A 16,422-nucleotide genomic window follows, 5' to 3' on the forward strand; every position below is an offset into this window, starting at 1 on the left:
TTAACCCCAGAACCAAGTTAAACCTAAACTCTATTATTGGGCTACATTACACGTGCATATGTGCAAGATTGGAGACTGAGTGCCAGGACCCAATTAACTCATTCCCTGCATCACACAAGAGCCAAGGTCTGATACAACCTTTGCAAAGAGAAAATGACCCCTGTCTCAACTGTGCAACATCAGCCCCCCATCATCAAAAGCCATGACGAGACCAGAGAAATGGAGGATTACTTATTTCATTTTGGAAGCCATGTCTCAATGAATGCAAACATTTATTATTACCTTCAGTGCAATGCAACCTTTGACTATCTGATCAAGACCTAAAATCTGGTATGACGTTCAGAGTCAACCATGATCCACACTTTACTGCATGCTGTTGAGACATGGAATATCTTCAGCAGGCTCCTCAAAGCCCAAGAGAGATTCTGCCAACAATGCCTTGGTAAAATCCTCCAACTCCACTGCCAGGATATGCAAACCAACATCCAGGCCAATATCTTTGGATGAAGCCTTTATTATAACTTTCAGTCAACTCTGAAGGGCAGTCCACTTCACTTGCATGCCCAACATTATACTTATCAGGCACCTGAGAACTGGAGCTGACGAAGGTCATCTTTGAATCAGAGACCATGCAAGAATATTACTTAATTCCTTTACAAGTTTATAAACTGACATATTGTGCTATTATTGTAAAGAAAATTACAATCAAGTTTAACCTCATTACTAAAATAATTGGGCACTCAAAACCACTCACACATTGTATATTTCAATGAAGCCAATTCACAGACATGAAGCCAAATCATGCTGAGCCTGGCCCACTTTGCATTCACATCCCAAACTCGCCCCACTGTTATAGTTAACTTTTGTGGCTATCAGACTCCTAATGATCCACTGTCCTCTCAAAGGTGGAGCAGTTCATAAACAGTATGTCAGCCACAGATGGTGGATACCAAGGTCCCTTCCACAAACTGCCCTGATGGCCTTACAATAACTTATGGCAGAAGCCTTTAATACTACTATTTCCAAATATCTCCAAAGATCTACAAATTTGCTTCCCAATTCGATCAAGTTAGTATGATTTCAAATTTAAAATGATTAAAAGCCGATGTGCCTGTGATTTAAACTAATCCTCATGTTAGTACATAATAAGATGTCAAATTGTTCTTATAAAAGCACTGTGTCTGCCTGCAGCACTCTACACTTACCTACAATAACCTCAACTGCAACAGGGAAGTCATCATCACAATCCATCTCCTCTTCCTCTTTCATTTCTTTTTTCTTCAATACCATAGGGTAGAAGTATTGCCATTCTTCTATCAATTTTCTTGTAGCTGGATCTGACATCTTGTATGTCTGGCCTGTCAGCGTGCCGTTCAGCCCAAATGGACTAATAATGACTGCAAAAATGATAAGATGTGCAACAATTGTTTTGGTACTTGCGCCAAATGCGACTCAAAAAATGGAAACAACAAAAAATAGAAATTGGTTCCAAAAATAAAGCCAGAGCATAAAATAATCCAATTTTCAAAAATGTTAGGAACAGGCTATTGAGATAAACTGTGCACAAGTTTTATAAGAAAATAACTGCAGATGCTGATACAAATCAAAGGTATTTATTCACAAAATGCTGGAGTAACTCAGCAGGTCAGGCAGCATCTCAGGAGAGAAGGACCCTGGAGGCCAAATACCTTCTCTCCTGAGATGCTGCCTGACCTGCTGAGTTACTCCAGCATTTTATGAATAAATACCTTCGCTGTGCACAAGTTTAGTATCAGCATGAAATAAGCACGTTTTATCAGGCTACTGACTTGCCACTTCAAACCAACAAATTTCAGCCACCTTTCAAAGCAATCCCTTCCCATCTTTCGCCGCGACTTAAGGCTGACCCATGGCATCCTACCCTGAATGGTTTTCAAACATCTTTTTCAGTGCTAACGCCTCTTATTTCCTACTTTCACATTTCTGAAGATTTCATGCAACCCTTGTCCCCTTCTGTTTGTACAAAACTCGATCAAATCCAAAATTCGTATCATTTCCATTACAATCCCTTACAAGTTCCACTCATCCATCACCTGCTATTGGTTTTTGGATCAGTCGACCTGGTGAATCCCTTTCTCCGTTTAAACCCACCATTCTTTTTCCCTTCTTGCATTTTTTTTCTTGAATGGGTCTTGTGGATATTTCACAAGACCACCGTAGTCAAGCACACCTATAACGGTCTCTGTTTAATGCCCCAAAACCTCCATCTGCTCTCTTCCGAATCACACCAAATAACCAGGGCTTTGGTTAATTCTCCTAAATTTTCTCTCCCTCCAGCCTGCTTCTACTTTAATACTTCACACGTACTTTAGCTTATAAAACATATACCACATGCAAAATACACTCAACACATGCCCTTGGTATAATACAATAAGCTTTCTCCCCTGGCAGCTTTAATACAGCAAAAAGGTTTCAAAAGAGGGAGGGAAACAAACATTTGCCCAATGAATAGGGAATTTGGCCATTGAAAACTATTCAGACTGGAACTGGTGAGTTTAGTTCTTTCCATCTGATATAATCATTTGATAATAAATTAATTCCCAAATCATTATTAACAGCACACTGGACAGTTCAGATTAACAGGATGTAGAAAATTAATTTTGTAACTCACCTTGAAAAGGTGTGGCTGATGATAGTGCTACATTGATGTGCTCTTCATTGACGAGGTACACAGGTTGGTGTTGGGCAATCTCAACACTTGTACAGACATTGCTCTCCCCATGTAGAAAGAAGGTGAAGGAACAGGAAAGGTGTTCACTGCAAAAAATCAGAAAATAGTGATTATATGCATAAAGCTGTACAGATTTGTATGAACAGAAAAAACAATTTTGAGAACTTAGATAACTATAATGAATTCATTATTCACATATCTTTCACAGGAACATATTGCAATGTTGTAAAAATTATTGCAAATATTTGGATGCAGCAGCCAGATGTAACACTCTTGTAGATGGTTATGGTTCTTTAGCAAAAAGCAATACAAAAGTAATGAACTGGGTTGCACAAAATGAACATCAAATTTATTTCGTGGCTTCATGAATCAAATGCAACATACAAAAGTATACATCTCCCAAATATTTTTCTGGTACATTGCCGACTGTACCCCGTCCTCAAATTCATTTGGACTATCTCTAACACCCATCTACCTTTTTTTGACATGTCTCCATAACTACAAACCCTCCAACGCGCAGAGTTATTTGGACAACACTTCCTCCAATCCTACCTCTTGCAAAAACGCTATTCCCTACTCTCCCTGTCTCCATCTCTGCTGTATCTGCTCCCAAGATGAGGCTTTCCATTCTTGGACATCCGATATGTCTTCTTTCTTTAGTAAACGTGGTTTTCGCCCTGCAGTCATAGATGGATCTCCCAGCCTCGTTTCGTGTCCTGCTCACACTCTCGCAGGTGGAATAAGGATAGAGTTTCTGGCCCTTGCCTTTCACTCCACCAGACTCTGCATATGACACATCATTCTCTGACATTTCCGCCACATTCAACGTGATCCCGCCATCCATCCTCACCCCTTTCTATCTTCTGCAGAAATCATTCCCTCCACAATTCTTGGATCACTCATCCCTTCCCACCCAAACCACCACCTCCCCAGGTATTTTTCCCTGCAACTACAGGAAATGCAACAACTGTCCCTCACATCCATCCAGGGACCCCGACAGTCCTTCCAGATATGAGAGGGGTTCGAATGCACCTCCTCTAACCTCATCTATTGCATTTAGTGCTCCCGATGAGGCTTCCTTGACATTGGCGAGACTAAATGTGGACAATGCAACCATTTTACCAAATGTGCGCTCAGTCCACCGAGACCTGCTGGATCTCCCTGTATCTAACAGTATTTTGACTCGCCTTCATAGTCCCATATTGACATTTCCATCTTGGACCTCCTCAATTGTCAGAGTTAAGCCATACTCTAACTGGAGGGACAACGGCTCATATTCCACTTGGAGTAGCGTATGACCCAACAGTATGAAGATTGAATTCTCAAATTTTAGGTGACTAACTTAAAAGCACCCCACCATTTTCCCCCTCTTCCCTGCTTTCTAAACAAATTTCCACCTATTTCTTGCCTTCCCCCTCCCCCGATCTCCTTTCACCCTGTATTCCTTCCTATGGGTTCACAACTTTCACCTCTCCTACATTGTCTTACTTTTGTCATTTCATCTCTGGCCCTCGACCAACCATCTGCCTATCAAACCACCCGCTTCACCTGTATCCATCTCTCACTTTCCAGGCTTTGTCCTGCTCCCCCCACCCCCCTCTCTTTCAGTTATCTCCACCCAACCCTCAAAACAATTTGAAGGGTCCCAATCAGAAACATCACCAATGCACGTTCCCAGTGATGCCTCCTGACTCAGAGTTACTCCAGCACTTTGTCTTTTTTTTTGTAAACCAACATCTGCAGTTCCTTGTGTCTCTATACTGTTTTGCGACCTTTTTTAAAAATGTCTAATTTAGTTGTTAAATTACAAACTTTGAAATGTACAAAGTTAAATGTAAATGCCAAAATATGCTGCTGCAAGGCACAGCAGGGCTTTGTAGCTGATTCTGACATTATGTCAAGTTATAATGTCTAACAGTTGAACCTAGTATTCTTTCTAAATTTCAAGAGCAGTTCTTTTGCAGCTGTGCTTGATTTTCAAATTCTAAGATTCAAAGTTTGAAAAGCCCTGTTCATTAAATCTGGCAACAATTCAAACCTTAAACTACTAAAACATTTCTAACATATGCTAATTTGTTCAGTTCCAGCGACAGATTTACTACAGTCAATAGGTTTGGAATTTAATATTGTGCCTGTTATGAGCAACTGTTGCTATGTTCATGCCGGCATTACTGGAAATAGTGATAGGACTCAGAATGAAACAATAACTCAAAACAAATCCTAGCCACAAGAAGTTTTATGGTCGAATTTTGTAATAGACATACAAGATTTAATTATTTTAATGACAGCATAATCTTTGCCAAAGCAACTCAAAAATCAAAATATTTAAGGGACTTCTGCAGGAAGTCAAAAGGTGAAGGAGAACTTGCTTAATTTCCAAATACTAACCCAGCCCTCCCATATATATATATCAATAGTCAATAGTCAATAGTCGTTTATTTGTTACATACACATAAATGTGTAGTAAAATGAAACATTACCCGCAGTTGAACAATAAGACCAATAAGATTAATCAATAAAAATGCAATAACACATACAATCACAACTAACACCAAACAAAAAGAAACATCCATCACAGTGAGTCTCCTCCAGTCCCTCCTCACTGTGATGGAAGGCCAGAATGTCTTTTTCTCTTCCCTGCCGTCTTGTCCCGCGGTCAGGCTGTTGGAGTTGCCACGTCGGGGCGGTCGGGGCTCCCGATATTGAAGCCCCCGCTGGGCGGTGAAAAAAAATCCCGCGGCCTATTTCAGGCCGCGCCGGATGGTGAAAGGTCCGTGGCAGGCCGACCCAAGCCCCGCGATTCGGGGCGGGCGGACACGTTGCCTCTGCCGCTGCCGGAGCTCCCGATGTCGGCCCCCATCCAGGGGCCTGCGGGCTTCCGACGTCCACGCGGCCCGCGCCGGAGCCTCCGGAGACGAGTCGCAGCCGTTCCCGCAGCATTCGCAGGCAGCCAGCGCCGCAGGTGGTGAGTCCGGACCGCGGGCTCTGCGAACCAGAGACCCAGGTGGTCCCAGGTGCATGGCCGGTGGTAGGCCGCAACGGGAACGGAGACACGATACAGAACAAAGGTCGCGTCTCCGATCTGGAGAGAGAATGTTACAGTTACAGTTCCCGTTCCCTCCCACCCCCCCCCCCCCCCCAAACATAACATACAACACTACATCATATTAACACTACAATTGAGACAAAAACAACAAAAAACACAAAAGACAGACGGACTGCAGGCAATATATGATCAAAGAAAATTCCCAATCATGAACATCCGACGTTAAGATTGGTCCAGTATTATTTTTATTTTACCACCCTTCAGGGAAGCCACACTTACATCTTCATAAAATATCGGTGTGTATTTATTATTGAAATTAACACTAGAGTTAACGATCTATTTGGAAAAGAAAAAACACTTAAAAAAAAAAAATACCAGTGCATTTCTTTACAAATGCTAAAGTTTAAGGCATTAATTATATGTGTGGGAAGGAACTGCAGATGCTGGTTTATATCAAAGATTGACAAAATGCTGGAGCAAAACTGCGGGACAGGCAGCATCTCGGGAGAGACGTTTCACGTCGAGACCCTTCTTCGGATTAATTATATAGTTTTGCATGCAGCAGAATAAATATCTTTAATTACAAGTGTCATTCCCGTTCTGCGATCAGTTTTGCATCAAGGTAAATCACATACAACCTACATTAATAAAAATCAAATGGAATTACAATTTGATGTCCAAAATTAAATCAATATCTGACATACATCCACAAGATTGCTTTTGTCAGTGTTACAACATGACATTTTCTCCTTATAGCACAAAACATTTCTTTCCTCTTTCACTTGCTATATCAAAAAGTCGGCATTTTGACAGTATGCCGAATGCTTTGTTAAATAATTTTCTCTCTGAAGTAATTTTACGTGACATTCAATGCAAGGATCATGTAAGATTCATTGGCTGCCCAAACCCCAAATAACTTCACACTCTGCTGGGTAATTATTCTAAACAAGAATCTAGTTTATATCGAAACAAAACAGCCCGCAGGCCAACTATAATTGCACAGACCACCTATGGAATGTTAACATAAAGCAAGAGAGACCCATGAGCAAAAAAAGAGCAAAAAAATGTATTCAAAAAGGTAAAGCACAATTTCACTTCTAAGTTGGCTCAAACCCTCAAGGTATGGATGAAAGGAGAGTTGTACTGGAGCATGCAAGGGTAAATATTATTGGTCTGAAGTAACAATTCAGGAAAAATCCAAATTGGTTCAAAATAAAAGATCAATGTTTGAAGAATCACATTTTCAGCATCAGGACATTTATCCTTGCCAAAGAAAATTTAAAGAGGCGTACAAATAGAATTTAGACTAAGCTAATCAAATGTCTTAACTTCAAGAGGACTCTTCACTTCCACCAATCCAGATTTATATCATTACTTAAATCTTGCATTTCAGGAAAAACAAAGAGTGAAACTGAATGAACACGAGTCAAGATATTCTGGGTGCACCTTGTGATAAGCTATGCAAAGGCTTTGTTACTAATTATTCTGGAGCATGGCTCATGCAGAGTGCCACCTGCTGTGTCAGGCATTCATTAAATAATATCAGATCTTTCTTGAAACCATATATTTACTTGGTTAAATCGCTGATTGTCGAAAAAAATCCAAATTTATTCCAGTGAATACCAGTGATCAAACACACCTCCCCAAATGCACCAAATCTTAGATTTACAATCTCTTAAAACCAACTGAACGTGGACTTTAACAAATACAAGGAAGCACAAACAATATTAACTGTTTTATTGAGTTTAAACAGTTTTGTAAAGGATTGGTGTTTTACAAGACAAAAGCCAACAATTTCTTCATAAACAGGGCACATTAATAACAAGTAGAGACTCCATCTTTGTATTATGACAAGAGAAATGAAAAGATGTAATCAGAACAATGAACAGTGTTCCTCAAAGGTAAATCCTCAAAATTCATTCAGGACTGATCCAAAATTAATCGTACGTTAAATTTTGAAGCACGTGAAATTAATAATTTTCGACACCAGCTAATAAGAGGTCAAGGGTATTCTGAGTACAAAATGGAACAGGAAATAAAACCAGCAACATAAAGGAAGAGACTGAACATCTCACACAATTCACAATCACAATTTATGTCTGCCTTGTGCTGTACGTGTACTATGATACCAATTACCAGCCAAGCTGTGCACGATCACACAAACCAGCCAGGATATTTTGAAAATTTACAATGAATGAGAAAGAGGCTGCATGCATTATTTTAGGTAAAAAGGCTTCATTGTTTCTTGACCACAGCTCCAGGCTTTAGAACTGTCAAAATGTTCCTCTAATTTCCCTTGCAGTGTGCAGGTGATACTGTTTTAGCCAATTCCGTGTGCAAAAAGTCAGGCTTATCGTTTTCTGCCCACTTAAGCACATTGCCATAAATCAGAGTCGCTCCACTTCAAAGTAATTAGAATCCAAGTCCCCCTGTTCCTATTCTGAAGTGTATTATCCATTTCCGAGTACTGAACATCATCTCTAATTTATTTGAATCACATACCAGCCTATGTCCTCCACTAATCTTTTTTTAATTTCCCATTATCAATTATATCAGCAGCCATGAATATCAAGTCCTCTGTCCTTTCTAAATCGCAAATGGAAACAAGATGTCACAGGAACAATCCCCAAGAGAAATTATTCCCACAACACAATATAAATAAAAGTATCATTTTCATACTCTGCTCAACCCATACTGCAAGATTCATTGAGAACATGGAGTAATTTAGAATCATTATAGCACAGGAAGCGACTATTTGGCCTATCAAATCCATGTCAGCACTGCAGAGCAATTCAGTGTTCCTATCCCAACTCTATCCTTGCAGTGGTGCATGTTTATTTCACTCAAGTGCCCATCCAATTTACTTTTTCAATTATTGATCATTTCCAGTTCTACCATGTGCAGAGGTTGCATATTCCAGGCCATGATTATTTGTTGCCAGGAAAGTCTATTCATGTTTCCTCTGTATCGCCGGTGCAATCTGTCCTCTTATCCTGTTCCACGAGCTAGTAAGAGCTCTTCTTTGTCTCAGTTCAGTTTAGTTTATTGTCACATGTACCGAGGTACAGTGAAAAGCTTTTGTTCTGTGCTAACCAGTCAGTGGAAAGACAATAAATGTTTACAATCGAGCAGTGTATAGTTAGTTACATGATAAGGGAATAACATTTTGTGCAAGATAAAGCCAGTAAAGTCCGATCTACCGTAAGACATACCTTATAATCTTGTACACATGCCAGCCAATTCCCCTGCACCCCCCCCCCCCCCCCCCAAGATTCTCTGTTCAAAACACCACAACCTGCCTACTTTCCTTATGCTCCTCATAATTGAAATGTTCCATCTCAGACAATAACCTGGTGAATCTCCTCTGCATTCTTTTCCATGCAATCATGTGATGACCAGAATGGTACACGGGATGCAAGCTGCGACATAAACAATGATTTATACACTCGTGCTAAGCCTCCACACTCGTATATTCTGTCTCAGCTAAATAAGACAAGCATCCCAGATGTCTTTTTCTCTCCAATTTGCACTTTTAGCATTTTAGCTACTTGTATGCGGAGGTCCTTCTGACCCTACCATTGTGTAGACCCTACCATTTTTAGTTTTAAAATTAAAAATTAAAATGCATCTGCCATTGTTCTGACCATCTTACCAACTCTTCAATTTTTTGTCCTTGCTAATATTGCCTGCAACCTCGGCAGTCTTTAACATTTTTCTCAAATTCAATAATTTAACGATATAGCATTGTTTAATATTATATTATACAAGGATGGCTTATTCCCTTTGCCTGTATATAACGATAAATATTGTTCTTTCTGCTCATCAGATGTTTTTACCTGTCGCTATGATAACATGCCTTTTAGTAATGCAAGATGAAGACATCGAGTTCTGCAGTATTTTTGGCACAATGGCAAATTTGACAGCTCTTTTGCAAAATAAATGATTTATAGCAAAAGAATAGCACAATGTGGCGTCACTGCACCTAGTAGTCAGCATATTTTACCGTTCATTGCCTTAATGCAGATTTTGAGAATGCTACACAAGTGGATCATCAAGGTTTTATGTCTTTGCTTTAATTTTAGCTCAGAAATAAATTTTGGGCTTCAGTAAACCTTTTCCTGACTCAATTTGCTTTTATTGAACTTCTCGAATTGGAAATGACAACCACTGAATGGAAAGGAACTGAAGTAGTTTCCCAAACTACAGGCTCAATCTGCATCTGCTATAACGAGATCTCAAATGTAAGACTTATGACGTTATTAAGAATACACACAAAACGTAAAACAGAAGCAGGCCATCTGGCCCCTCAACCCTGCCATTGTCATTCAGTATGATCATGGTTGATCATGGCAGGCTTCAACCTCTCTTCATAACGTGCTCAATTCCCCAATCTTCAAATAATTGTATCTCCTTCCTCTCTAAATTCCTCCAATGATCTAGCTCTCTAGGGTAGAGAATTTCAGACATGGTCTGTAAAGAAAAATTCTGATGCACCTCATTTTACCTCATCTTGTAACAATGCCCACTTGTTTGAAGCTCTCCCACTGGTAGAACCATCCCAACATCTGCTTTGTCACATCCACTTAAGATCTTCAATGCTTCACTACGTTACCTCCAATGACTGTAAATGCTTTCTTAAACAAGGTGAGCACATCACTCGGATCATCAACAACTGTTGGAGCTGAGAAATAAAAGACATTACGCCATTTGTCTTCCAAATTGTGAATGGCACCTGCACGTAAATGTGGTTTTCTTTAAAAACACTCTCACTTGAAGTGGTTCCGACTGACAGAAATTACTGGCAAAAATGTTATCTGTTTATCAACACGTGAAATTCTTGCTGTAAAGAGATTGTTTGCAAGCCTCTGGTTTAAAGCACCTGCCCAAGGCAAAAATTAAGTGATGACAATTCAAACACCCGAGCTGGGCCCAACACCACTACTTTCTTCGGAGTTTAAGGAGGTTACATGTCACCAAATATCTTAAACTTCTACAGATGTACTTCAGAAAGTATCCTGATTGGTTGCATAATGGCAATAGCCATTAGGCAATAGGTGCAGGAGTAGGCCATTCAGTCCTTCGAGCCAGTACCGCCATTCAATGTGATCATGGCTGATCATTCACAATCAGTACCCCATTCCTGCCTTCTCCCCATACCCCCTGGTCTCCCCATACCCCCATGGCCTGGTACAGCACTTCCAATGCACAGGAAAACAGGAGGCTGTAAAGAGCCGTGGTCTCAACCCGGTCCATCACAGGCACTCTCCCTCACACCAGAGGAAGTGCCTCAAGGCAGAGCATCCATCAACAAGGATCCCAACATCCACTCATATTGGACAACAGGAGCACGCATGTAAAGCTGGCATTCCACACCATTATCCTCCCAAACTTATTAAACTCAGGGAACCGAATCTCTGCTCATCCCTATCCAATTGAATCCCTGACTTCCTCATTGGCAGATCTCAATCAGTATGAATTGGCAACACTTCCTCCTCCCTTACGATTAGCAAAGGGACACGTGAAGGCTCCGGGCTCAGTCCCTTGCTCTATGCCTGTGACTGTGGTCGTAGTCATAGTTCCAACATCAAATTTAAATTTGCCACGATACAACCATGGTTGCACTATTAACAGGCAATATTAAGTCAGAATGCAGGAGGGAGATCAATAATCTGGTTGAGTGGAACCAGAAAAACAATCTTGCTCTCAGCATTAGCAATAACCAGGAAGCAAATTGTCAGAAGGGAAAGTAAGGTTTCATGAACCTGTCTATATAGATGGGTTGCCGTTGGAGAGGAGTCAACAGCTTCACGTTCCCAGGTGTGCCTGTGCTGGGCCAAGAACACTGATGCAATCAAAAGAAATCTCAACAACATCCCTCTTTTCTCAGACTTTTGAGGAGATTCAACGTCACCAAATGCTCTCTTAGACAATAGACAATAGGTGCAGGAGTAGGCCATTCAGCCCTTCGAGCCAGCACCGCCATTCAATGCGATCATGGCTGATCACTCTCAATCAGTACCCCGTTCCTGCCTTCTCCCCATACCCCCTCACTCCGCTATCCTTAAGAGCTCTATCCAGCTCTCTCTTGAAAGCATCCAACGAACTGGCCTCCACTGCCTTCTGAGGCAGAGAATTCCACACCTTCACCACTCTCTGACTGAAAAAGTTCTTCCTCATCTCCGTTCTAAATGGCCTACCCCTTATTCTTAAACTGTGGCCCCTTGTTCTGGACTCCCCCAACATTGGGAACATGTTTCCTGCCTCTAATGTGTCCAATCCCCTAATTATCTTATATGTTTCAATAAGATCCCCCCTCATCCTTCTAAATTCCAGTGTATACAAGCCCAATCGCTCCAGCCTTTCAACATACGACAGTCCCGCCATTCCGGGAATTAACCTAGTGAACCTACGCTGCACGCCCTCCATAGCAAGAATATCCTTCCTCAAATTTGGAGACCAAAACTGCACACAGTACTCCAGGTGCGGTCTCACCAGGGCCCGGTACAACTGTAGAAGGACCTCTTTGCTCCTATACTCAACTCCTCTTGTTATGAAGGCCAACATTCCATTGGCTTTCTTCACTGCCTGCTGTATCTGCATGCTTCCTTTCATTGACTGATGCACTAGGACACCCAGATCTCGTTGAACTCCCCCTCCTCCTAACTTGACACCATTCAGATAATAATCTGCCTTTCTATTCTTACTTCCAAAGTGAATAACCTCACACTTATCTACATTAAACTGCATCTGCCATGTATCCGCCCACTCACACAACCTGTCCAAGTCACCCTGCAGCCTTATTGCATCCTCCTCACAATTCACACTACCCCCCAGCTTAGTATCATCTGCAAATTTGCTAATGGTACTTTTAATCCCTTCGTCTAAGTCATTAATGTATATCGTAAATAGCTGGGGTCCCAGCACCGAACCTTGCGGTACCCCACTGGTCACTGCCTGCCATTCCGAAAGGGACCCATTTATCCCCACTCTTTGCTTTCTGTCTGTCAACCAATTTTCTATCCGTGTCAGTACCCTACCCCCAATACCATGTGCCCTAATTTTGCCCACTAATCTCCTATGTGGGACCTTGTCGAAGGCTTTCTGAAAGTCGAGGTACACCACATCCACTGACTCTCCCCTGTCAATTTTCCTAGTTACATCCTCAAAAAATTCCAGTAGATTTGTCAAGCATGATTTCCCCTTCGTAAATCCATGCTGACTCGGAATGATCCTGTTACTGCTATCCAAATGCTCAGCAATTTCGTCTTTTATAATTGACTCCAGCATCTTCCCCACCACTGATGTCACACTAACTGGTCTATAATTACCCGTTTTCTCTCTCCCTCCTTTCTTAAAAAGTGGGATAACATTTGCTATCCTCCAATCCACAGGAATTGATCCTGAATCTATAGAACATTGAAAAATGATCTCCAATGCTTCCACGTGCAGACCATCAGGCCCTGGGGATTTATCAGCCTTCAGACTGGAAGGAGGCCCTGGCCAGGTGTGAGGCGACACATCAACTGCATGTCATGTTCCACTTGGACAGCTTAAAACCCAATGGTATGAACATTGAATTTGCCAATTTTAGATAATTGTGTAGGAAGTGCATGAGAAAGTGGGATCAGAGAGCTGATGTGAACGGTGCTCAATGCTCAGTGTAGACTGTGGGTGCTGAAGGGCCTGTTTCTATGATGTGTTTCAAAACTAAACTAATAGTGCTGAATCTAAGGAAAAATGAAGAATCTCCTAATGCTTTTTCAAGCAGCAAAACGGAAAAAGTTAGAATGGTTTTTTTTAAAGAACAGGTTTTAGAAGACATGACTAATAGAGTGCCACAAAGGTCAGCAGTGGACCTCAGCTATTGACAATTATACAAATAAGTCGGATACATTTATGTTTATCCACATTTGATGGTCTTGCAAATCCTGGTGTGAAAGAGCACACTGCATGGGGAGCAGAGCAAACTGTTCAACACAGGAGATCTCTGCTGGCTTCAGAACAGTCCCATCACTACACCCACACTTACTTTTGTGAAACATTCATATTTCTATTTCCATTAATATTCCATATTTCTATTCATGCTCTTGATTTCTTCACCTATTGTAGGCAACCTACAATAATCAATTCATCTCACAACCCACAATATGGGAAGAAATTAAAGCATCTGCAACAAACCCAGTGATTACATGCAAACAACAAACAAATCTGCATGTCAGAATTAATCCTAGTCACTGAAGCTTGGGACAGATCTGCAGGACCAGCCCTGAGCTTGCAAAATCGTACTTCACGCATTAGGGCAGATAAGTAAGTTTTCACCATTAACCATGAAACCTGGTTTACTAAAAGTTATCAGGGAAGGCAATCCAATGTTCTTACCTTGTCTGGGTTTCGGGCAACTCAAGAACCAACATTTGCTCAACTCTAACAGCTCTCTGAAATGGTTAAGTAAGCCAGTTTACTGCGACGTAGGGATAACCAATAAACACTAGCCCGATTACATCCACATTCAATGAATGGATAATTATTTTGAAGTAGGGAAATAACTCCACCAACTTTGGTTGAAAATAAAAGAAAATTACTTTTCTAAAAATAGTACAGAACCACTAACAGTTGGAAAGAAATCATGGTATGCTGGCTGATTCAAGAAACCATAGTCTCAGAGCAGACAATTACGTGTGCTTGGCTTGACTGCAAAGAGGTTGAAGAACAAGATTAAGTTGCAAGCACAAGGGGCTTTCAGAAACCAGACATAATGCAGTCCACAAGTTTTATTTCAGCATCCAAAAAAAACCCCAGCTCTAAAGGCAGTGCACAAGATTGATTCTTGGATAAGCGATTTTGCTTGATTGATTGAAAAATACAGCATGGAAACAGGTCTTCGGCCCACCGAGTTCCCACTAGATCTATGTTCTCTCACTTTCACAAACTGCCTGCAAACGAGGGACAATTTACAGAGGCCAATTAGCCTACAAACCCATGGAAATCAAGTGAAGCAAGGAATATGGACTTTGGGTAGCTAAGTTTGAGATGCACGGTTAGCCATGGTTTTGATGACAGGAGAGTAAATTTGCTAAGCTAGATGGGCCACTGCTGATTCTGGCTTGTGTTCCTCCAGAAATATAGAAGTCAGTCGTAACCACAAACAAACATGACACAGAAAGGCTTGATTTAGACTCATGTTTGCAAAACTAGCCCTGGCTGTTAATATTTAACCTTCATTTTATTTTTTATATATATATACATTTTTTATATATATATAATATATATATATAATATACATATATATATTATATATATATATATATATACACACACATACATATATATATATATATACACATATACACACACACTGTGTGGAATTCTCTGCTCTCCCTCCCTCCCTACCCCTCTGAGAATGATGAAAGCAAGATCTTTAAATCTATTTATCATGGATGTACATGCACATTTGAAAGATTGACTAATTGGAGGTTCATGGGGAACTGGCACAGAAAAGATGAGACAAGCATACATCATTCACGCTCATATTGAATAGCAGGGCACATCTGATGGGGTTGATGGCCTACTTCTGCTCCTTTGTGTTCTTGCTTTAAAAACATAAAAACAATCTTTTATTATTCCTTCTTGCCGCACGGTCCTTTGAAGAAAATGCTGCTTCAGGCAATGGTAATGCCATTCACAAGCTGCTTTTACTCTTAACTTCAGCGCCTAATGAGCCAACTAAATTTCTACTTGCAAAAAACTAACATGTTCATACCCAAACATAAAATTAGCAAGACTTAAAATTGATTTAACATTCAACATTGAAAATTGCAAAACACAGAGGGATTTATTTCTGCAATAAGTAACCTTCCATTTTACTTGCAGTGCACCTTTGCAAAGTTTGCTTTCAAACAGCTCATAACACAAAACTAATTATAATTATATAATTCAATACTACCTTCTATGCCCAGTGTCAATTGTGTTATGGTGCTGGTAATTGTGTGTTGCTTTTAGTTCCATGCAAATGGATTTTATAACACCCCTGAAAATGAAAATCTAGCTTGCATTTATGATGTAAGCTAGAATAGAGTAAATTTAAGTAGCTTAACTAAAGTCACCAATATAAATCTATACACCGAAAATAATTATGTATGCAAACATTTCATTCAATATATAAGTATGTATCTATGCACAAGATGTGAATTTATTTGATTTCAATGTTGAAGTGCTTCAGAGTACAATATATTTCTTTTGAATCCAGCTTAAAAAGGTATTGATTATTTATTTCCAACTGTGGAGCAACCAGCACATAGCTGACTGAGGGAAAATCACCGAGTTGAAACCAGTGCCAACAATCTTTAGTGAGTGTCCGTGCACCTTGTTAACACTTATGGCAACATTAAGTCGACTAGGGAACTGTAGTTGCCCGAATTGGAACGGTAGATCCAATTATGGGATCATTTGTATCAGAGGATCAAAACCTTTCCCCCAACAGCATTCATAAGAGATAGGAGCAGAATTAAGGCCAGTCAGCCCATCAAGTCTACTCTGCCATTCAATCATGGCTGATCTATCTCTCCCTCCAAACCCCATTCTCCTGCCTTCTCCCCATAACTTCTGACACCCGTACTAATCAAGAATCTATCAATCTCTGAATTAAATGTATCCACTGACGGCCTCC

At 40.6% G+C, this 16,422-nt stretch overlaps 1 protein-coding gene across 3 annotated transcripts in view; it reads right to left on the reverse strand.

Moving 5' to 3' along the window:
• The window catches only part of LOC144605997 (mediator of RNA polymerase II transcription subunit 13-like), a 207,036-nt gene that overhangs the window by 68,164 nt on the left and 122,450 nt on the right, over window positions 1-16,422 (reverse strand). For all 3 annotated transcript variants that reach the window (XM_078421739.1, XM_078421740.1, XM_078421738.1), the window contains exons 5-6: window positions 2,651-2,796; window positions 1,206-1,397 (exon numbers count right to left, since the gene is read on the reverse strand). In XM_078421739.1, the coding sequence (XP_078277865.1) occupies window positions 1,206-1,397; window positions 2,651-2,796 (338 nt within the window). The remainder of the gene's footprint in view (window positions 1-1,205; window positions 1,398-2,650; window positions 2,797-16,422) is intronic.

Source organism: Rhinoraja longicauda, chromosome 25 (assembly GCF_053455715.1).
Source record: "Rhinoraja longicauda isolate Sanriku21f chromosome 25, sRhiLon1.1, whole genome shotgun sequence".
Classification (NCBI taxonomy): Eukaryota; Metazoa; Chordata; class Chondrichthyes; order Rajiformes; family Arhynchobatidae; genus Rhinoraja; species Rhinoraja longicauda.